The sequence below is a fragment of the Carcharhinus amblyrhynchos genome, chromosome 19, assembly GCF_965287045.1.
Source record: "Carcharhinus amblyrhynchos chromosome 19, sCarAmb.v2.hapA, whole genome shotgun sequence".
In the NCBI taxonomy this organism is placed as follows: domain Eukaryota; kingdom Metazoa; phylum Chordata; class Chondrichthyes; order Carcharhiniformes; family Carcharhinidae; genus Carcharhinus; species Carcharhinus amblyrhynchos.
The window spans coordinates 19543508-19566873 of record NC_137342.1 but is presented as its reverse complement, the minus strand read 5'-3'; the positions used below and the strand labels follow the sequence as shown (position 1 = coordinate 19566873).

The 23366-nt window shown below is 40.9% G+C and overlaps 1 protein-coding gene across 1 annotated transcript in view; it reads right to left on the bottom strand.

The window, feature by feature from the left end:
* The window catches only part of LOC145355595 (RAD51-associated protein 1-like), a 40108-nt gene that overhangs the window by 16197 nt on the left and 545 nt on the right, over positions 1–23366 (bottom strand). Inside the window, exons 2-5 of the mRNA XM_080207845.1 lie at positions 19227–19273; positions 18351–18489; positions 17137–17216; positions 15415–15579 (exon numbers count right to left, since the gene is read on the bottom strand). Of these exons, the coding sequence (XP_080063971.1) occupies positions 15415–15579; positions 17137–17216; positions 18351–18489; positions 19227–19273 (431 nt within the window). The remainder of the gene's footprint in view (positions 1–15414; positions 15580–17136; positions 17217–18350; positions 18490–19226; positions 19274–23366) is intronic.

Below are 23366 nucleotides of genomic sequence, written 5' to 3'. Positions count from 1 at the left end.
ATATTTCTAAAGTGGTGATTTATCCAAACACCACTTTTAATAAGCTCAGCGAAGGATTACTGGATGACTAAACTAATCCAAAATAATGACTTTATTTTGGACTTTTCCCTCTTGTGTAATGTACAATGAGGCAATAGATCAAAGATACCATTTATTGTTCAACTCAAATAACTGTATACATTATTATTGATTGATAGCCATGGTTTATGTGGACATTGTTTATTAAAAGATAAAGAAATGCTATGTCACTGTTGCAAATGTGAGCTATGGGCACTCCTGAATGTTACATGATGTTGAAAATGCAATACAGTATTTTGATTTATGGATGGGAATGTTATGCAATAACAAAAAGTGCAGCATTGATCAACCAGCTACATTTTAAAATAAATGATTTGCTAATTTAAGGTTGAAGACTTCAAAAGTGAAGTTATTCAAGTGAAGTTATTACATAGGATTAATATCATGATCACTTCCTCTTGAAAATACCTGTACATTCCTATTATAACTAAGCACCGGATGTTAAACATGTAAGCAGCTAACTGGCTATTGAGTCTTTACTAATTCTTTGCCTGAGCAGTTCAAGACAAATCCAACTGTTTTGTTCTCTTATAGCCTTGTACACATTTGTTACAAATTTTTATTAACTCTTCACTTGAAAGGTACAATCTCGACCTCAACTATCCCCTACACAAAACATTACATGCTCTGACAACTGAGTAAATATATTTCTCTTATCCTCAATTCTCCAAAAAAGTGTTCTATTCTCATCACTGAGCCCCCAACCAAAGAGTATTTTCATTCTATCAAAATCTATAATTATTTAAGTAATGCCTCCTCTAATTCAGTGGAAGAAATATCAATGTACCATGCCCCTCCTTGTGATTGGACTCTCTCTGTGGCTTTAGCATCCTCTGGAATAAGAGTGCTCTTAACAGCAGACTGGCCTAAACTGTGTAATTCAAATGTATCACTTTGCACTTAAATTCCAAGCCACTACTTACAAACTACACAATGCTCTTGACTCTTGTCATATTTTTTTTTATTCTTTCATGGGATGAGGGTATTGCTAGCAGGGTCAGCATTTGTTGCTTATCCTAATTGCCTTTGAATTCAATGGCTTGCTAGCCCATTTCAGCAGGCAGTTAAGAGTCAATCACATTGATGTGGGTCTGGAGTGACAGGTAGGTAAGACTGGATAAGGACAGCAGTTTTAATTTGTTAAGGATCATCTGTGAAACAGATGGATTTTTACAATGATCAATGATAGCTGCCATGTCACCAATATTATGAATAGTTTTATATTCCAGATTCCACTAGCTGCTATGGTGGGATTTGAATCCATGTCCCCAGAGCATTAAACCTGGGCTTCCAGATTACTAGTCCAACAACATTACCATCATATCACCACCCCCCATTTTTCTACCTGCAGGGATTGTACATTTTAAAAACTACATTCCCTTTTTACTTACATCCTTGTCTTTCTGTTCCTCGTTTTCCTCCCAACATGTTTTATCTTATAGTTTCATGCATTAAAAAGCATCTTCAATTTGTGTACCCATCCTGATAACCTGGCTCTACCCTCCCTCATAACTCAGAAGCTGCATAAATGTTTACCAAATTCCTCTTGTGTAATGTAACAATACTGTGCTATTAATATATTTTATGTTTAAGGGGACTGCTTTAAGATTCAGTGTTTTTTTGCAAGGAAGTTTGTTTGGCTGGAGGAACGCAGGAGATGCTGAGAAAGCAGGATAATAACTAATTTTATCTAGGAATGTGTTACTTTGTAGAGTTAATGCACCTATATTTATTTAAGTTCTCCGGGGGTTTCAGACTAGGTTGATTGAATCATGTGATATTAGGTTAATGGGAGGAGCTAGACTTGTGGCAGAAAAAAAGTTGTAATTTTAATGTATAATTACATATAAAATATAGAATTGGGCGTAGAAAAGTATGAGAATAAAATTTAAAATTTTAATAGTGCAGTTGCTGAAGAGGGCTGGTTAAAGATAGCAGCCTACAAGCAGCTCTCTCTCTCGATAAAAGCTCTCTGGAAACTCTAAAACTGTTAACGCAAGTCAGAACATGTATATTTGGATTTGCTAACTATAGTTTAAAGTGGGATTTAAATCTATAAAGAGAAATATTGGTTAATTAGAACTGACTTGTGATAAGTGGAGAATTGGTTCTTTTCATGTCTAAGAATGTTCAACAGTTAAGAGTTAAACTGTTTCATGTTGTTAAGAGTTACACTTAAACTATGTTATAAATAAAGCTAGTTTTGATTTTTTAAAAATCCCAAATTTGTCAGTAGAATCACCCCTGAGGTGAAGCACTCTTTCCTCATATTTATGCCACAATTGATAATTGTTGGGGTCTGCTGTGATTTCATAATGTACCTTGGGGTTTCTGATTTAGCACTTAACAGTAAATCGATAAATTTTATTCTGATGCTTTTCTATGCCCAAATCTATATTCTACATTTATTTATACATTATTAAAACAGACCCTGCACTGATCATCAGATTACATTTTCAAACCCTTCTTCAATTGACTGTAACCATCAACCAAATTTCACCATTTTTTGCTAAAGTTTCTCATTAAAATTTTCCTAACTAGTCACATGACACATTTTACTGAATATCTTTTGAAAACCTACAATAAATCAGAGTAAAGGTTCTGATTTTTCCATCCATTAAAGGGAAGTGAGGTTTTTACTCTGCTCTAGCTGTGCATTCCCTCCAGAAAACTCTGTTAAATGTGTTGAACATAACTTTTCTTTGATAAGCCCACAAGAACTATGTTGATTATTTCACAGGTGTTGGAACATCTTTGGAGTACCTGTATCTAATTACGTTGAGCATATAGAATACAGGGTATTTAGTCCAATTGGTCTATGCTGGTGTTTAAACTCCATGAATTTCAATAATTCTACTTCATCTAATCCCAACCTAACTGGTGTATCCTCTTATTCCTTTCTCCCTCATCCTTATCCAGCTTCCTCTTCAATACATCTGATATTTATCTCAACTACTGCTTGTGATAAAATGTTCCACATTTTTATGACTCTTGGTAAATAAGTTTTTCCCAAATTCTCTTTTACCTTATACACTCTTATACTTATGGCCTCCGTAAGTGGAAATATTTTCTTTGTTTTCCCAATTGAGATCCTTAAAGACTTCTGTCAGATCACCCATCAGTCTTCTCTTTTCCAGAGGAAAGAAATATATCCTTTCAATTATGGTGTCATTCTTGTGAACTGCATTTGCACCTATGCCAATGGTTCTATAATCTTTTTATAATATGCAGGCCCAAACTGTGCATAACATAGTGCGGTCTAAGCGAAGTTTAACAATGTTTTAACATAAATTCCCTGTTTTTCAGTTCTATCCCTCGAGAACTTAAAAGCAGTGCTTGATTTGCTTTTTCTTTCCAAAAATAGCTTTATTAACCTTTGACACTACATTTAGTATTTGCACCCCAATCTGAATACCTAAGCAGAATATGGCCTAATTCTTTCTACCAAAATGCACCACCTCACTTACTTGCATTGAAGTTCATTTGTCATGTGATAGTTAAGCACAGGGTGAAAAAGGCACTGTTTGGCACCTTGCATGTCATGCAAGAATGATTATATAAAAAAGTGTGCATTTAATGTTTTATCCACCATCTACAGAAATGTCTTAAGGTACAATGAGGACCACCTGCTTAGTAGTCTGGACTTATACTTAGCTCAGTGTGGTAAATGGATGTCAGGTTAAAGTGCGAGTTCTGTGAAATCAGCCATTTATTTCAAACAGTGAAGATTTTGATTGCCACAACTCTGCCAAGATTCACTTGGCTTTAATCCACATAAAATATTAGTCTTGAACTCAAACCAATGAAACAAGGTCACCAATGTAATTTTGCAATAAAACCAAGCTCAACTAACAGTCTCCTCTTAACTTAGGGCTGAATAAAAACAATGCACAAAACCTGTAACATGGATGTAGAGGTGTGTGAAGGTTCCACCAAATCCAATATTTCTTTGCAACCTAAGTACCAGGGCTGTTTTAGACATTATGCAAAGCCAACTGCTGAAAGATGCTTGGCATGATCAAAACCCTTATCTATATGGACCTTATACTAAACATCTGTAAGAGAAAAGTCCTCTATCAATATACCCCCATCATACAGCACTACTTCCCCTCCCAATCAAAATCCACAATAAGACCCTGGACAAATTTCCATCTTTTGGGAGTCCACTATCAATAAGGGTGTACATCGACAACCAAGTTTGACACTGCCTTCCAGCACAGCCTTCAGTCACCTGAGGAAGAGAGAGTTTAAAGACCAAGATCTCAGATCCAGCACTAAGCTCATGATCCACAGAGCAGTAATGATACTCAACCACCTATATGGCTCAGCGAAGTGGGCTATGTACAGCAGATATCTCAAAATCCTGGAAAATTACCATCAGCGCTGCCTCTGATAGATCCTGCAAATCTATTGGCAGAATAGACAGACTAAAGTATTGACTACGCTCGATCAGCTCTGCTGGGTGGGCTACGTCATCAACACAGAACTCCTGAACCAAGCACTCTACTCCAAGTTTTGACATGGCAAATGAGATCCAGGAGGGCAAGCCCCCCCCTCAAAGTCTCCTTGAAAAAATGTAACATCCTCACCTACACTTGGGAATCTCTGATCCAAGACCACCCAAAGTGGGGAACAAGCATCTAGGAAAGAGCTGAGCACTTCAAGTTTCATCATTGAAAGCAAGTTGAAGCTAAGTGTCAAAAGCGAAAGAAACGAGTTGCAACCCAGATACTGCAGCTCCAATCACTATTTTCCCCACCTGCGGCAAAGACTGTCGGTGACATATTATAGATTCTGCAGTCACCTGAGAACACATTTTCAATTCGGAATCAAGTCATTCGTGGTTCCAAGGGACTGCCCGAGAAAAAGATATATGAAGTTCTTCATTGCCATCAGATCACTTAAAACTGAAAACATTACACTGTTGCAGATTTTGATAAAATGTAGGTATTCTACTGGACATTTACTAATTGAACTAAAGAAAGAAATGTGAGTTTATGATTCAAGTAACCGAATTTGATAAATTTAGTTTAGGAACATTTTAAAAAGTTACAAAAGGTGACTATGAATTGACAATATTATCAAACGTAATATTTTTCCCAAGGAATAGGCTGCCCTTTTCTTAATATTATCCTTGGTATTTAAAAATTTTCCCTAAGGTATTCTTTATCCAAAGAAATCTTTCATATACAAACAGAAACTATAACAAAGTGCCAGCCTTGATTCATTAGTTGCATTCTTGTCTGATATAAACATCATGGACAGAGGGGGATTGTGAGACATAAGCAAGTAATCCTGGCTGACACTTCAGTGCAATACTCAGAAAATACACCACTGTCAGAAGTGCCATATTTCGGTTAAGACATTAAACTATGGATTCCCATCTGTCCTCTTGGAATCATGTAAAAGATCCCATTGCACTATTTTGAAGAACAACATGGGAGCTTTCCCAGTGAGCTGGTTAATATTCATTCTTTAACCAAAACCTGGTGACATATTTCATTGACATCCTAAGACCCTGTTATGCACATATTGACTCCTAGGTTTCCCTAATTAAATGCTGCCTTCATTTAAAAGTACCTAATTGACAGTAATTATTTTGGGATATCCGAGACCACGAAAAGTGCTGTGTAAATGCAATTTCTTCCATTTTCCTTCGATTAATTTTTTTCATTCTCTGCCTTGATTTAAATAAAAATATTTTCTCCAAGATGAAAATGTGAAAATTTGGCACTTAGCGTAAAGGATCCAGTTTAAAAATAGTTTGGCTTTAGCCTTTATTCTGTCCCATACATTGTTCCCAGTCTTAGATAAGCAGCCCGAGAAGAGATTTGTACAGTTCAATGTGCTGTGCCATGAACATCAAGCAATGTCTGCTCAATGTCAGATTTGGGCTTTGCAACAATGAAGGGAACAAAACCATTTCCAAAAATCCAAACAAAAATGCATATTATAACACACCAACACCATTTGAGGAATGCATGGAGACAAAAGGTGAGCAATATATCAGACCTTTTAAGTAATGTATTGGTCAGCTGTTAAAATACTTTTATAGGCGGAATATTTGCAAAAGATGAATGGCTATGGCTTTTACTTAAAATATTCAAGTCTATTGGCTGAGTTTATGGCATGGTTTTGCTTCCAGCAACACTTTAATGACCTTCCCCTCACTCTCTATAAATACCCAGTACGTGCAGACAGACATGCTCAGAAGCGGATTGATTGTATCTTTATTTAGACTTATGCTTAAATGGTTTTCCAGGATGTTAGATAGCAACTGTCATTAAACATATACCCAGATTTAACAATTTAAGTTAATTTAACCAAATAAGTAACAATAAGCAATTAGACGTTGAGCTGGAGCAAGCCAAAAATAATTTATTGTCCTCATCCCAAAATATTGTGCAATCTTTCTTTAGAAATACAATTGTTGACATATTTAGAAAGTAGCTTTCACACTAAATTAATTTCAATGTTTTACAGTGGTCAACATACATATAACAAGAGTTTGACAATTAGTGGGATAACAGCAGATATCTGACCTAATATCATTTTTTAAAAAAGTGATCTTAACCGGAAATCACTTCCTAACTGAAAGCAATGAGGTGAGGCATTAAGGTAAAATATTGCACTTTAAACATCTAATTATCATATATAGTCGATAAGGGCAAAAGTGGTTTTAAGTAGCCATCCCTACCTATGTTTAAGCTCTTCACGTTACTTAGCTTGTGTGTTGTAGTTCAAATATTCATAAAAACAACTTTTCTATTATTCCAAGTTATGATACTAAATGATTAGCTAGTCATTGAACATCAGTGTAAGTAAATCACTTATAATTTATATATTTTCATGGACACGGGCTGGAAATTTGCCGCCACAGGAATCGGAGCGGGCAAGGGGCAGTTGACGGGAAGCCTCATTGACCTTAGGTGGGATTTTACAGTTTCAGGATGAGTCAGGCCAATGTTGTTGCTGGCTAGGTTGAAACCTTTATTGCGCACCCCTAATTGCACTTGAGAAGATGGTGGTGAGATACCTTCTTGAATCATAATTGGTGGTTTCGGAAATTGACTAGTTCCCTTAATAATTGGTGCACCAGACTGCAGTGTAGGTACATCCACAATGCTGTTCAGGAGGGTGTCCCAGGATTTTGATCCAGTGACAATGAAAGAAAGATGATATAGTTCTAATTTAGGATGCTGTATGGCTTGGAGAAAAACTTGCAGGTTGTGGTGTTCTCATGCTCTTTGTCCTTGTTCTTTTAAGTGGTAGAAATTGTGTCTTTAGGAAGTACCGGAAGAGCTTTGGTGAGTTGTTACAGTGCAACTGTAGATGGTATACACTACTGCCACTGTGTGGTGGTGGAGTGAGTGAATTTAAGGTAAAACCATAAAATGCTGGAAAAATGTAGCAAGTTAAAGTTGGTGGATGGGTTGAAAAAAATAATTTAAGTTAGTGCTTGGATATTGGGGGAAGTCACAGAGGACTGGAGAACAGCTAATGTGGCTCCGTTATTCAAGAACAATTGTAGAGACAAGTCAAGAAACTACAGACCAATGAATCTCACGTCAGTGGTCGGGAAACTTGGAGAAAATTCTGAAGGAGATTATCTACCTCCATTTGGGAGTTAAAGCTTGATCAAGGACAGTCAGCATGACTTCATTACAGGGAGGTCATGCCTGACAAATTTGATTGAATATTTTGAGGTGACGACCAAGTGTCTAGATGAGGTAGCGTAGTTGTTGTAGTTTATATAAATTTCAGTAAAGCTTTTGATAAGGTCCCACCTTGGAGATTTCTAAAGAAGGTAACTGCATATGGAATATAAGATAATTTGATAAAAATGGATTTAAAACTGGCTCAGTTTTAGGAGACAGAAGGTGATGACAAAAGGCTGCTTCAATGATTGGAAGCCAGTGTCTAGCAGCACGGCACAAAGATCTGTGCTGGGTCCCCTACTCATCATTTATATAAACAATACATATGACTACGGAGGGTGGGTGGGGGCTTTTTGGATTAGTAAGTTTGCAGAAGACACAAAGATTGGCTAGGTGGTCAATAGTTAGGCCGATTGTCTTGAGCTCTAAATATATGCAGATAGAATGGTCAAATGGGCAGATAAGTGGCAGAATTTAACACTGAAAAGTGTGAGATTATACACTTTGAAAGAGTAACTTGACAGGGAAGTATCCAATGAACGACATGACACTACGAAGTGCTGTGGAACAAAGGAACATTGGTGCATTTTTCCATAGATCTCCGAAGGTGGAAGGCATGTCAATAGGGTAGTGAAAAAGGCATAAGTGACACTTGCATTTATTACAAAAGCAGGGAAGTCACGTTGGAGTTGTTTAGAATTTTGGTGAGGCCACAGCTAAAGTACTGTGTGCAATTCTGATCACCACATTATAGGAAGGAAGTGATTACACTGGAGGGGGTGCAGAGGAACTTCACCAGGATGTTGCCTGGGATGGAACAGTTATGAAGAGAGGTTGGGTTGTTTCCGTTGGAACAGAGAAAACTGAGGAACAAAAGTTGGACAAGATTATGAGGGGCATGGGCAGAGTGGATAAGGAGCAGCTGTTGCCTTAGTTGAAGGGTCAGTCATGAGGACACACAAGTTCAAGGTGAGGGGCAAGAAGTTTGGGGTGGGGGGAACAATCTGGAATGTATTGCCTGGGAGGGTGGTAGGGGTGAGTTACCTCACATTCTTTAAAATGTTCTGTATGAGCACTTGGCACATTATAACATTCAAGGCTACGGGCCAAATGCAGGTAAATGAAGTGGGAAGCAGATGTTTCCGGTATGGTGGTGCAGACTCGGTGCACCGAAGGTTCTCTTCTGCACCGTTTGATTCTATGATTCAATTAAGCTTGCTGAATTCACTAGTCATATAAATAAGCATAGAAACTGTCACAGAAAGATACTATGATTAGCTCTGACTCTTAAATTCCATTTCCCTGCAGGTCTTTCAGTTTCCATTCTTCCATTCAGAATGTGATTTTGCTAGCATGAATTGGACACATCAGTGCTTTTTTCATTAAGAAAAATTTCATCCCCATAACAAGTTGAATCCCATACACCACTTTAAATAATAAAAAGGTAACAAAAGGACAAGTTTACATATATTATTCCCACAGTATTTGTTTCACAAAAATGCTTAGGGCAGAATTTTCTCTACCCATTAGAGATGAGTTAGGAGATGAAATTAATATCAGGTTGGGGTCCCAATGTGATCCTATCCTCTAATGGTCTGCTCCAGGGTGGAGATGGTCACATAAGAACATAAGAAATAGGAGCAGGAGTAGGCCATCTAGCCCTTTGAGCCTGCCCCGCCATTCAATAAGATCATGGCTGATCTGTCATGGCTCAGTTCCACATTCCCGCCCTCTCCCCATAACCCTTAATCCCCTCACTTATCAAAAACCCATCAACCCGCATCTTAAAAATATTTAGCGAGGTAGCCTCCACCACTTCAACGGGCAGAGAATTCCAGAGATTCACCACCCTTTGAGTGAAGAAGTTCCTCCTCAACTCCGTTCTAAACCACCCCCCCTTTATCTTGAGACTGTGCCCCCTAGTCCTACTGTCCTTTCTGAGCGGGAAGAGTCTCTCCGCCTCTATCCTATCCATCCCATTCATCATCTTATATGTCTCAATGAGATCTCCCCTCATTCTTCTAAACTCTAACGAGTACAAGCCTAGTTTATTCAGCCTCTCCTCATAGCTCAACCCCCTCAACTCCGGTATCAGCCTAGTAAACCTCCTCTGCACTCCCTCCAAGGCCAAAATATCCTTGCGAAAGTGCGGTAACCAAAACTGCACACAGTACTCCAGCTGCGGCCTCACCAATGCCCTATACAGCTGCAGCAAGACCTCCCTACTTTTATATTCAATCACCCTCGCTATGAAGGCCAGCATCCCATTAGCCTTCCTGACCACCTGCTGCACCTGCAGGCTGGGTTTTTGCGACTCATGCACAAGGACCTCGAGGTCCCTCTGCACCGTCGCCTGCTGCAGTTTTTCGCCACTTAAGTAATAGTCCTTCCTACCAAAGTGGACCACCTCGCACTTGCCAACATTAAATTCCATTTGCTAGTTCCTGGCCCATTCGCCCAGCCTATCTAGATCCTTCTGCAGACTCTCCACACCCTCCGCGCAGTTTGCCGTTCCACCAATCTTGGTGTCATCAGCAAATTTCGACACCATACACTCGGTTCCCTCCTCCAGATCATCTATATAAATGGTAAATAGCTGAGGCCCCAGCACCGACCGCTGGGGCACTCCACCAGTCACCAACCGCCAATCCGAATAGCACCCATTAACCCCACTCTCTGCCTCCTATTTGACAACCAATCCTCTATCCACGCTAACACCCTACCCCCAACTCCATGCCCCCTTACCTTCTGCAATAACCTCTTGTGAGGTACCTTGTCAAATGCCTTCTGAAAATCAAGAAAGACCACATCCACCGGCTCTCCTCTATCCACCGCCCTAGACACATCCTCATAGAACTCCAATAAATTTGTCAGACATGACTTCCCCTTAACGAAACCATGCTGCGTCTGCTCTATCAAGCAATTCCCCTCAAGATGCCTCGCTATTTCCTCCTTGATGACGGATTCTAACATTTTACCTACAACAGACGTTAAACTAACCGGCCTATAATTTCCTGCCTTTTGCCTGCCACCCTTCTTAAACAACGGCGTAACATTAGCCGTTTTCCAATCTTCTGGCACTTCCCCGGAATCCAGCGACGTTTGGAGAATAACCACCAAGGCATCCACTATCACCTCCGCCATTTCTTTCAGAACCCTCGGATGCATTCCATCCAGTCCTGGGGACTTGTCCACAATCAGTCCCTCCAGTCCGTCGAGCACCGCCTCTCTAGTAACAATAATGTCATTGAGACCCTCCAGTCCTACCACCTTTCCATCGCTAACACCCGGCAAATTATTCACGTCCTCCTCCGTGAAGACCGAAACAAAAAGGTTATTCAAGACCTCAGCCATTTCCCCATCCCCTACCACTAAGTCCCCCCTCTCATCCTCTAAGGGTCCAACGTTCACCCTAGCCAGCCTCTTCCTTTTTATATATTTATAAAAACTCTTGCTATCCTTTTTTATATTAAGCGCTAGCCCAGCTTCATAGTTTCTCCTACCCTTCTTTATCAACTTCTTTGTCAATCTTTGTTGACATTTAAACCTCTCCCAATCCTCTTCTCACCCACTACTCTTAGCTACTCTAAACGCCTCCGCTTTTAATTTAACACTTTCCTTTACCTCCTTCGTTATCCACGGCTGATTATCTCTCCTCCTACGATCCTTTTTAACCATCGGAATAAATTTCTGCTGAGCACCAAGAAAGATCTCCTTAAAGATCCTCCACTGTTCCTCAGCAGACCTACCTTCCAACGCGCTCCCCCAATCAACATTCGCCAATTCCTCTCTCAGCCTATCGTACTCCCCTCTGTTCAAACAAAGGACACATGTCCGGGAACCCACTTTCTCCTCCTCCATCTGCATCAGAAACTCCACCATACAATGATCACTCTTCCCAAGAGGATCCTTCACCACAAGCTCCCTAATTCTACCCACCTCATTACGTAACACGAGATCCAAGATAGCTCGCTCCCTTGTCGGCTCCAACACACACTGTTCGAGGAAACTATCCCGGCAGCATTCCAAGAACTCCTCCTCGAGCCCACCGCGTCCAACATGGGTCGACCAATCAATATGTAGATTGATATCCCCCATAATTATCGCCGTTCCATTCCTGCACGCCGCAGTTATTTGCGCGTTAACAGCCCACCCACCTCCAGATCATTATTCGGGGGCCTATAGACGACACCCACCAGCGTCTTCCTCCCTTTGCTGTTCCTAATCTCCACCCACAACGATTCCACTTTCTGCTCTTTGGTTCCTATATCATCCCTTGCTACCACCCTGATGCTATCCTTAATCAGCAGAGCTACGCCCTCCCCTTTTTCCTCCCGCCTATCCTTCCTAAACACTTGATACCCCTGGACATTCAGCTCCCAGTCCCTGTCACCTTGCAGCCACGTCTCTGTAATGGCCACGAGATCATATCCATTTGTGCTGATCTGCGCCACCAGCTCATCCACTTTATTCCGAATGCTTCATGCATTCAGATAAAGTGCCTTCATCCCAGCCTTCACCTGGACCCTATTTGCCAGAACGCCACCAACCATACTCACGCCCCCTACTCCCTTTATTATTGGGACATCCTCGGCCTCTTCCCTTACCTGTACCCTCTCTTTAACCTTAGGCCCCGTAATGTCACCTACCCTCGCACCCTCCCCTCCCCTAATTAGTTTAAAGCCCTGTCTACAGTCCTATTTACACGATTCGCCTGCACTTACTGCAGACATGGTCACTGGGAAGGACCCTGGGGTCCACCAGCTCCCACATCATACAGAAACAACACATCACATGCCCCTCCATTATTCACTGTAGTAGTATTGAAAATTTCAACACAAATTTACCTGGCCCTTTTTCTCCCCAGCCCTTTTGCTCCTAAGCCCTAAAAGCTCACTCTGCTTCCCTCTCACTCCGCTGCCCGCTGTCTACACGAGGCCTCCTTTCAAACCTGGCACTGTTTTAAAGCCTGCTCCCCCACAACTCCCTGCTATCCACTCCCTTAGAATTCTTAAAGCGGTAGATACAAAAAGCCCGCAAAAATGCTTTTAAATGATTTAAACACCATTATTAAGAAATCAATTATGAGGTGCTTTATCCCGAACGGTGAATTTCCCAGCCATGGTACATTTTTCCTGAACTTAGTAGGGTCATTGAGACAAGTACACGATGGTCTTGAATGAAACAGACACTAAAGAGCTCAAGCCATGGCTATTGAGAGCATTTCTCCTCTTACAAGAATACTTGCTTAATGGTGATTGTCAACTTCTTGGAATGTACCTCATCTATCTTTATGCTGTACTTCCCTCTGCTGTTCCACCTCTGCTGAGGGTCAAAAGCAGAGACCACACTAATATCAACTGTTCCTGCAGCAATAAAAGCAACACTAGCACTAATTGCAGTCTTCTTAGCCACATGCCCCTCTGCAGCACAGAAGGGATGGACACGGATATTGAGCTGGAAGGCGGCAAGAGCCCCCAACCCAGAGTCTAAAGGCAGTGAATCTGCTTTCTGAACATATCTGAACACCAATGCCTGAGGTTCACACAGCAAGTTGCTGCTATTATCTACAATTTCCTGGAGCAAGACCTCCCTTCCCACTGGAGCAAACAGGGGAGCCAATAGGAAACCTGTCTCCAGAGAAACATCACAATCCTCCAACCACTGAGGCTCTTCCTCCAGCTAAGTATTGTGCTCTTGGGTGACTGTGTGGAGTTTGCACATTCTCCCCATCTGTGTGGGTTTCCACTGGATGCTCCAGTTTCCTCCCAAAGATGTGTAGGTGTGTTGACTTCAGCAATGCGATGCAGGAGATTGCTGAGAAAGTCAGAGTGTGGGACCTGGCATCTTCTCAAAGGCAATTAGGGATAGGCAATGAATGCTGGCCTAGCCAAAGTTCACAACTAGAACCTCTAATTCCAGATGCCATTCCCATGAGTCTTCACTGTGCTCTTTCATGGTTCCAATATCCTTACTTTAATGTGGATCTCAAAACAACATTGATTAATGTACACATTTAGCATCACTTTCCTTAGCTTTAAAATGCAAATGCCTCTTTATACAAAATCCAGAACCCTATCTACCATCTCATTCTATCCGCAGTCTCATGTTTGAAGATTGAAATGTTTTCACTCAGAAGACTTTGATTGCTCCATTCAAAACATTCTGCCATTTATGGCCTACTCTCAATATTGCTGCTTTCTCTGAAATTTAAAGCTTCAGATTTCACTGTACTAAACTGTATGTTTCACTTACCCACCTACTTTACCAGCCTGCCCCTGCCCTTTTACATTCTTCCTCACAGCTAACGTGCATCATCAGCAAAATTAGATGTCTTGTCTTTTGTGCATGAGCTAAAATTACTTAATGAATGGAAAGTGAAGAATTGTCTACTCTCAGATCTAAGGATTCACCATGATCAAAATCCCACAGATACAATTCCTACTGTCAAATACTGAAGGGTACTTGTTCCTCTTAAGTCAATACACAAGTTAAAACTTACAAGTTTTGATTAATCTAATAAGTGCAAATAAAGTCAGCATGGTAAGGCTGTTAAAGCTGCCTTAGTTAATCCCTAAAAAAAACGTGAACATCTGGTTAAAATCCAGACTGAATACCAAGAATGACTTTGGACATGATTAAACACCAAATGGACTACAGTGCGGTTTATGTAAAATGAAACTGTTTGAAATTAAATAATGTAGATTGGTACATTTGGTGGAATTTTGCTGTCTTACAGTTCAATTTACATAGCTTTGTCTTAGAGGTTATGCCTGTGATTATATACAATCTGCAAACCAGTTTGGTTGCATGGAACACAGTAACGTAGACTGTACAAGGTCTTCTGAAAGGGATACACTAGGCAAGCCAGATTGCCTGGTCTCATCTTATACTTTGGAATGTACTTATTCATTATTATGTTTATCTCACATGTAAAATCAACAGTTTGTTTGGAATTGTACATAGAAAATTATCAAGGACCAAAGTCATCATCACAGGCAAAATGTTCACCTCATTTTTGTGTACTAAAAACAAATACCATCAGAAATATCAACTCCTACTAAACAAGTGAATACCTTTGAATGAAATGCAAATTAATATGTGAATTTTACTTTTGGCTAAGATCAAGTGTAGTATTGACATGCTGTGTTTGATTGAAATCATTGGGTTGCATTTTAGCTTCTTTTGAAGCAATTTTTAAAGATGCATCTTGGCCTTTTGGCTAAGATGCAAATGAGATCAAGCTTTGGAGGAGGAGCTATGCCTACTCCAATCAGCTTGGATCATGTAGATCAAGCCCAAGACAGAAGGTGAGAGCCCTATCTTGTCAGCTTGGGGATCGGGAATGTCTCAACTTGTTGAGACTCCGAATTGGACTTGATTGGATTGAATTGGAATAAAAACAAAATAGCACTTGTATATTCTCAATTATGCAAATAAAAATGTATCATCTGTTCACTTAATATGTGAAAACATTATAATTGGGGCTACTGATGTGTTAAACTCAAATATTCACTTAATAGGAGTAAAGCACCAGACTGCTTCTGTTACCAGACATTACTATAAATTTGTTGAAGGAGAAAATAGTTCTACATTATCAGTTCTTCTACATTTAATGCAAACATTTACTTGGTATAGGCAATAATGATTTTGCAATTATTAGTTACCAACTACTCACCTGCCACATAGTCTTTTTCATCTGCAGAATCCTCTTCACATTCACCATCACTACCTTTCTCATCAAGGAGAATTTGCTTCTGTTTTGATACAGCTCCAGCTGCTGCTCTCCTTTGTCTTGGTCGAACTGATGGCCCTTTAGTTTCACCAGAAATCTTACCTAAACCTGTGGTAAAATATTGGTTATGGATTACAACAGTCATTGTCTTATACTCCCACAGCTCTTAGCTTCTTTATAGTAATCATCTGGGTCACTAGTAACTTGCATTTGTGCTTACATTTACCTTTCACTTCCAAATGCTATCCCAAAGTACAGGTAGTGTCTCAAAACCAGTAACTTGGGGCCGAGGATGCGCCAGATTTCAGATCCTGTCGGAAGGTGTGTGTGTGTGTGTGTGTGTGTGTGTGTGTGTGTGTGTGGTGGTGGTTGTTGTTGTTGTTAAGGATTGCTCAAAATGTGGCACTAGTCAGGTACCACACCATGCCAATGCAGCGCCTATCCAAATTATCCAGGCACATTTTTTCTATTTTATGCAATTAAAGTTGATGCATAGCATATTCTAAAAATGTCTGGTTTTCAGACAATTATGGTTTTTTGGACAACTAAGTTTGAGACACATACTATACTTCACAGCCAATTAAATTTTTTTTGAAACTGTAGTCACTGTTGTAACACACGCAACAAAACCCTATGAAAATCAGATAAAATATTCTAAGTGGGATTCCTCCAAGTCTTACAATATTCTGTAATTTCATATGAAGCCATGTCTATTATAAATTATAGCCCATTCCTGTCTGCTTTCTCTACAGGTCTTCAGAAGGTCTCAGACACGTACTCAGATAACTTTGAGCAACATTTTAAGAACCAATGAAGTCAGCAAAATTCCTCAGTACTTTTCAGGCTCATTTCAATTTCCTGTTTGTGGGCAGGAATGAGATCATGTTCCAAATACTTTGCCAGCCTCCAACAGATCTTTTGGTCTCAGAAGTATAGTCGCATAACTAGTTGATTTCTGGCATTGTACTTCAGATCATTGCATTTCCCTCCACTTACCTAACACAACGTTAGGAATTTTGCATGAATAAAGCTTGCACTTGCTGTCCTACAATTTGCTAGGCAACACAGGGAGCGGTCTATTTCTTTCTATAACAAGTTCTTATCTGTGTATTTTTCCATTTACTGTTTTTTTCCAAATTCCACGCAGATAGGCCCTTCCTACAGACATGTCACCTCAGTATAGCTCTCGCTCCAGATACTGAGGTTATATCTATGACTTTGTTGTAGAGCATAATAATACTTGTTAGTTATTTTCCCTAGCTCGGGATAAGAATTTTTACTGCGTGGAGGCAGGCTTTAGTCAGAGTAGAAATAATGGATCAACCTTGTGTTGAATTATGCATCCTTGAAAGTAACTCACCAAGCCCACGCAGTGAAAAAGTCCAATAACTTTTAAATGTCCATGTCATAAAATACTTTTTACATGAAAAGCAAATGGGGAGTCTCAATCCTAACAACATTTCCACCTGTAAATGTGTTGGTAACCTTTAAAATACAAGTACTAAATACCTATTATTAATGGTGTGGAAAATTATTTCTTGCATCATCCCAATTACACAATAAATGCAATAAAACATTTTAAGATAAGAATTCAACTGGGATAAGAATTGTGTTATTTACTAAAGCGTTGAAGGCTTGCACCTCATTAAAAAAGTCAATCCTCACCTTCACTGGTTGGCTCTTGCACTGATAGGACTAATGCAGCTTCTAGGTTTCTTTGATAAAGTTTTTCATCAAGTGGCAATCTGTATTGTGAAGCAATCTGACAAGTGAGTCAAAATGATAAAAATTCAAAAGCAAACCATATTAACATGCCAAGCACAAGGGAAAGTACACACAGACATGCATGTTATCGATAATTGCTCAACAACACAAAGAAACATTTTCTCCAAATCTTCACAAATTAAACAATACCAATCATTATTGGTATTTTCTATTTCTTCCTCACTCCATTTAACAGTGTAGCTATGATAAATATTTTCAGTTGCTTCAGGTTTTTGCTTTGTTAGCAACAGTCTCCAAAATAGAAATGAATGGTTCAAATTTTGTTGCAAAGATCAACCAAATCTTTGAAAGAAATTGTTGATAACAAAGTCAAAATGAGGTAAGCACCCCCAAGAACTGACCACTCACTCAAAAGGAAATATTACACTTCAATGAAAGCATGACACTGAGGAAGGGCAAGCTGATGTCACCAGTTGGGTGTGTCGATAAATACTTTTGCACAAATCAACAGGGACTAATTTTCCATTCAGTGGTAGCACACTTATTAGTGCTTTGTCATCTGAGGAGCAGTAAATTTCACAAGAATTAGAATATACAAACTGACAGACAATAACAAACTAGCGTTTATTCACATTTATTTAATAGAATCACACAATCCCTTCAGTGCAGAAGAAAGCCATTTGGCTCATTGGGTTTGCACCAACCACAATCCCACCCAGGCCCTATCCCCATAACTCCACATATTTACCCTGCTAATCCCTCTGATCCTAGGGTCAATTTAGCATGGCCAATCAACCTAACCTGCACATCTTTGGACAGTGGGAGGAAACTGGAGCACCCATGCAGACACGAGGAGAATGTGCAAACTCCACACAGACAGTGACCCGAGCTGGGAATCGAACCTGGCTTCCTGATGCTGTGAAGTAGCAGTGCTAAACACTGTGCCACCGGTGCATGTATTTACTTAGAATATTCTGCAAAATTGTGAAATGATCAGTAAACAGGTGAATTTATTGCAAGGTATGATGGAAACAAAATGATGGATGAGGAAGAAGTGGCACTTTTGCTAAATACTAGAGGAAACCTGAGCTGCAGGTGATCTCTCAATTATGACCAGTGCTCACTGATTTTCTCATGTTACAAACAAGCATTACCTTTCCTTAGGTTGTTCCTTTTTGGCTTTTGCATCTTGGCTGCCAGAATTAATATTTGTTTCCTTTTTTTGCTTCTGATTCTTCGGCGTTAAACGGGACTTTTTACTTGGAGGAGCTGTTGCACATGCAAAATCTTCATCTGCAAACACACATGTATTAGTCCTGAGGAATACTCACTGTTCCAAAATACATGCATTTTTTCACTTAAGAAACATCACTATCATTGCATATCTCAAGGTTAATAGATTATTCCACATTCAAACAGGAAATATTATTCTAGGTTAAGGAAACCATGAGCTTATTTAACAGGTTATTAAAGCAAATGCCATTAAGCCAAGAAATGGTGATTCAGCTAAACAAATGGCAAAACACTGATTTTTAATTCTAATGGGAGTTGATATGGGACTTAGACAAAAAACAGTAACAATGGATAGAATCAGACTTCATGGATGGTTGGACTTTCCATTTCTTAGTATATGTTTATATTTTTAAACACTTTCTACATGCTTCTTAAAAATGTGTTTGTTGGAACAGGGAAGGTTAGAGTTCTAATCCAAGTATTCAAAATGATGCAATAATTTGAGATGGTTGGTGAAAATGTATAGCCAGTAGATCAGGAACAAATAGGTATCAACTCAGGATCAGTACTTGAAGTATACAGGAAGCAGCTAAAAGAAAAATTACACAATCGGAATATGGCATACATATCCATTTTCACTGGAATTAAATAGGTGAAGAAAAGGCCACAAACAGTGTGAAAATGAGATTTCAGTAGGCAGTTCCAACATGGAGCTCAAACTGGCACGTGGCTGAATGGCTTTGTTGTGACCAAAATTTCTGTATTTCAAACTTTTTGAACCTTCACTTAAAACTCACCATCATCAAGGTCTCCACACTGTGAATAATCTACAACTTTCTTCGTCCTAATGACAGAAAAGAAACATCCTTTTTTACATTTCACAGCCTTAATGTAGAAAGCTCCAAAACAAAAAATCCTCCTGAAATATCTTTTAGAGGAATATCTCAAAATTAAACTTAATTAATTGAAAGGGATAAAAATATTAAAATCCAAAAACAAACGGATTTACAAAATACACGGATAAGTAAAATTAAGTTTGCACCTGTAACAATTATTTATTACTGTCACAAATTAGGCTTACATCAATACTGCAATGAAGTTACTGCTAAAATCCCCTAGTCACCAGAGTCCATTCTGGTACACTGAGGGGGAATTTAGCATGGCGAATGCACCTAACCAGCATGTCCTTTTTTTGGACTGTGGGAGGAAATCCATGCAGACACGGGGAGAACGTGCAGACTCCACAGACAGTGACATAAGCTAGGAATTGAACCCAAGTCCCTGGCGCTGAGGCAGCAGTGCTAACATTATCGTGAATTAAATGCAATGTTCATAATGGAAGGGAGATGAGTTTTGTTTTTTTACATAGCAAACTATAATGGTCTGGAATGCACTGCTGAAAGGGTGGAGGAGGCAGATTTAATAGTACTGAAACTTTTAAAAGGAAGTTAGATAAAATTCTTGAAACAGAAGCATTTTCAGGGCTACTGGGACAGTGGGGAAGTGAATCTCATTGGATAACTATTTCAGAGAGCTGTCAAAGGCACAACGTATGGAATGGTCTCCTCTATGCTATGATTTGTTATTTTTAACTCAGAATATACAGTGCTAATAAAAAATAAAATAACCTAGCATCTCAGTAAGATTTTTCAATAGCCTTTTTTAATGTTTGATTAGAAATCTGTATTTGATTGATCAAGTGATAAAGGTTTGTTCTTGCCACTTGGATAAAGAAAGTTACATCTTCAATCAAAGAATATCAATTTAATTTTAAGATAACTACATATAAATTTACAAATTAATAAAATTAGTGCAGTACACATATACCAGCTAGACATCCAAGCCACCTTATCTGGATAGCCCCAGTGAGGTTCAACTACTCAAGTTTCAGGTTAAGATAAGACCATGTGACATTGAGATTTCTACAGTCAACCTTCTTAATCTAGATAATACCAGCTTTAATATCTTGCATGTCCTACCCATACCTTCCCCACATCAATAAATCTCTTCCCAAGCTCTGAAGCCCATCCAATACTCTCTCATTCAAAGCTTGCAGTTTCAAAATCTTTCCTCCACACCACTCCTTGCAGCACTTTATCTACTCTCTTTTCCCAATACTTCATTTCACCTTTTTTGTTTTCTTCACCAAATTATTTGCAACCGTAACGTTCTTCTTCTTTTACTGCTAATCTTTCTCTGTACCCCATCAATCAAACTCCTGGCCATCAGTAACCTCTTCCATTTATCAACCACAGCTGCCTTTCTCCTCCATTCTCCTCTTAAATTTCATACCATCTCACACCCCTGAATTCACACGCCCCAACTATTCTCCCTCTCCCCGCCAGCCACACATAAACTTCAAACCCACAGACAAATTTCAAAATCATCGTTTTCCCTTTAACAAATTTCCTACAGCAACTGTTTTGTGGCACATTATCCACTGCCAGAAGGTCATCAATGTAGCAGAACCATTTCTCAACACTAAAATTAATAGATATATTTAAGATAGTTTTTAATGTTTGTATGCTAAATATTCATACATTAGACTGAACATAATTGTTATCATATACAAGGATATATGGGTGGCAAGTGAAAATTGAAATTTATTCCATATTTTGTATACTGAAAAAGTTATTTAACTTATAAGCCAACAGTATGAGTTACACTGCCTGCAAGTAAAACAGTACCAAAGAAAAGTAGGATAATCCTTTCAGCCTAAGATGTAGATTCAAAACCAGTTACACTGGATGTGACTGAAGTCTTGCTTTGGATTTTTATTAATGCTTTCCAAAGCCTCAATGGTACTTCCCTTGTCTACCGACCAAGTGCACTAAGTCACAGAAAAGTGTTCTAAAAAAGAATGAAAGCATTAATTTATTATAATTCAGGCCAGAAACTCCAAAGTGTTTTATGAAACATGTCTGGATCATAAGTTTTGCATTCTGAATTTGGCTGGGAAAAGATTGGTATGTTTCACCTCAGACATGATTCAAATGACCCACTAGTGATGGGGGGGAATTCAGTGATGGGGGGGAATTCAGTGATGGGGGGGAATTCAGTGAAGGTAATGTCATTGGGCAGTGGTTAGATTTTCCCTTTTTGGAGATGTTCATTGCCTGTGTGGTACGAATGCTACTGGTACGAATCAGCCCAAGCCTGGATATTGTCAAGGTGTTGCCTTTGGACATGAACTGCTTTAGTATCTGAAGAGTCAAGAACAGTGCTGAGCAGTCATCAGCAAACATCCTCACTTCTGACCTAACAGTGGAAGGAAGGTCATTGCTGAAGCAGCTAAAGATGGTGGGGCCTGGCAAACTCCCCTGAGGAACTACTGCAGTGATGTCCTAGAACTGAGATGGTTGACCTTGAATAACCATAAATGTCTTCCTTTGTGTCAGATATAGCTCTAACCAGCAGAGAGTTTCTTCCACATTCCCACTGACTTCCAGTTTTACTAGACTTTCTTAGTGCCACAGTCAAATATGGCATTGATATCAAGAGCAGTCACTCTCATCTCAACTCAAACACTCCCCCCCAACACAAACACACCCCTACCCCTTCAAATACACCTTAACACAAATGCCCTCAACTCCCCCATAAGCCCTCAACCACCCCCCCACACACCCCCAACCATTTCCAACCCTCCCCCCTGACAAACATCCCCAACACCCACTTCTGTGCAGGGACTGGGGTGCATTATAGACCCCAATAATCCCATTTTGATTTGATGTTTTAAGTTTCCTTTGCACTTTGTTTCAGTTCCTGCTGTGCCCTCTCCTTTTGAGGAGCTGCCCCTTTTACTTCGTCTCTGAGTTTATTTGAGTCGGTTTATTTGGTTCACCCTAAAAGACAAACTCCTCCCCCCAACAAACATCCCCAACACCCCCTCCACGAACATCCCAAACACCCCCCACCCCACCCACAAACATTCCTAACCCCCACTTCTGCGCAGGGGCTGGTGTGCATTGCAGTCCACAATAATCACATTTTACTTTGTCCCCTGAGTTCATTTGAGTTGGTTGATTTGGTTTAACCTTACCCCCCCCCCCGACCCCGGCCCACAAACATCCCCAGCATCCGCCCCCCACCCCAGCCCACAAACATCCCCAGCACCCGCCCCCCCACCCCGGCCCACAAACATCTCCAGCACCCCACCCTGGCGCTGGCGCCGGCGGCCCACAAACATCCCCAGCAACCCCGCCCCCCCACAACATCCCCAGCACCCGCCCCCTCCCCAGCCCACAAACATCCCCAGCACCCGCCCCCTCCCCAGCCCACAAACATCCCCAGCACCCCCCCCTCCCCCACGAACATCCCCAAGCACCCTGTACACATCCTCTACATGTATCCCCCCAACACTACCCTCCCTCCTCCCCCACTCCCCATCCCCCCTCACTCCCACTCCACCCACCCACCCCTCACCACCCTCACTCACTCCCCTCCCCATCCACCCTCACCCCTCCTTCCACCCTCTCCCACCACCCCCTCACCCCTCCTTCCACCCTCTCCCACCCCCCCTCACCCCTCCTTCCACCCTCTCCCACCCCCCCTCCACCACCCACCCTTGTCCACCCCACTCACCCACACTCACCCACCCTCGCCCACCCCCTCATCCCCACCCTCACCCCCCCTCCCCTCCCGCCCCTCCATTCCCCTCCCCCTCCCACTCCCCTCCCCCTCCCTCCACTCCCCCCTCCCCACCTCCCCCTCCCCCACCCCCCTCCCCCACCCACTCCCCCCTCCCTCCCTCCCCCACCCCCACTCCCCCCCCCTCCCTCCCCCCACCCCCACTCCCCCCCCTCCCCCCTCCCCCGCCCCCACTCCCCCCTCCCCCACTCCACTCCCCCCCACCCCCCCCTCCCCCGCCCGCACTCCCCCCTCCCCCACTCCACTCCCCCCCACCCCCCCTCCCCCACTCCACTCCCCCCCAACCCCCA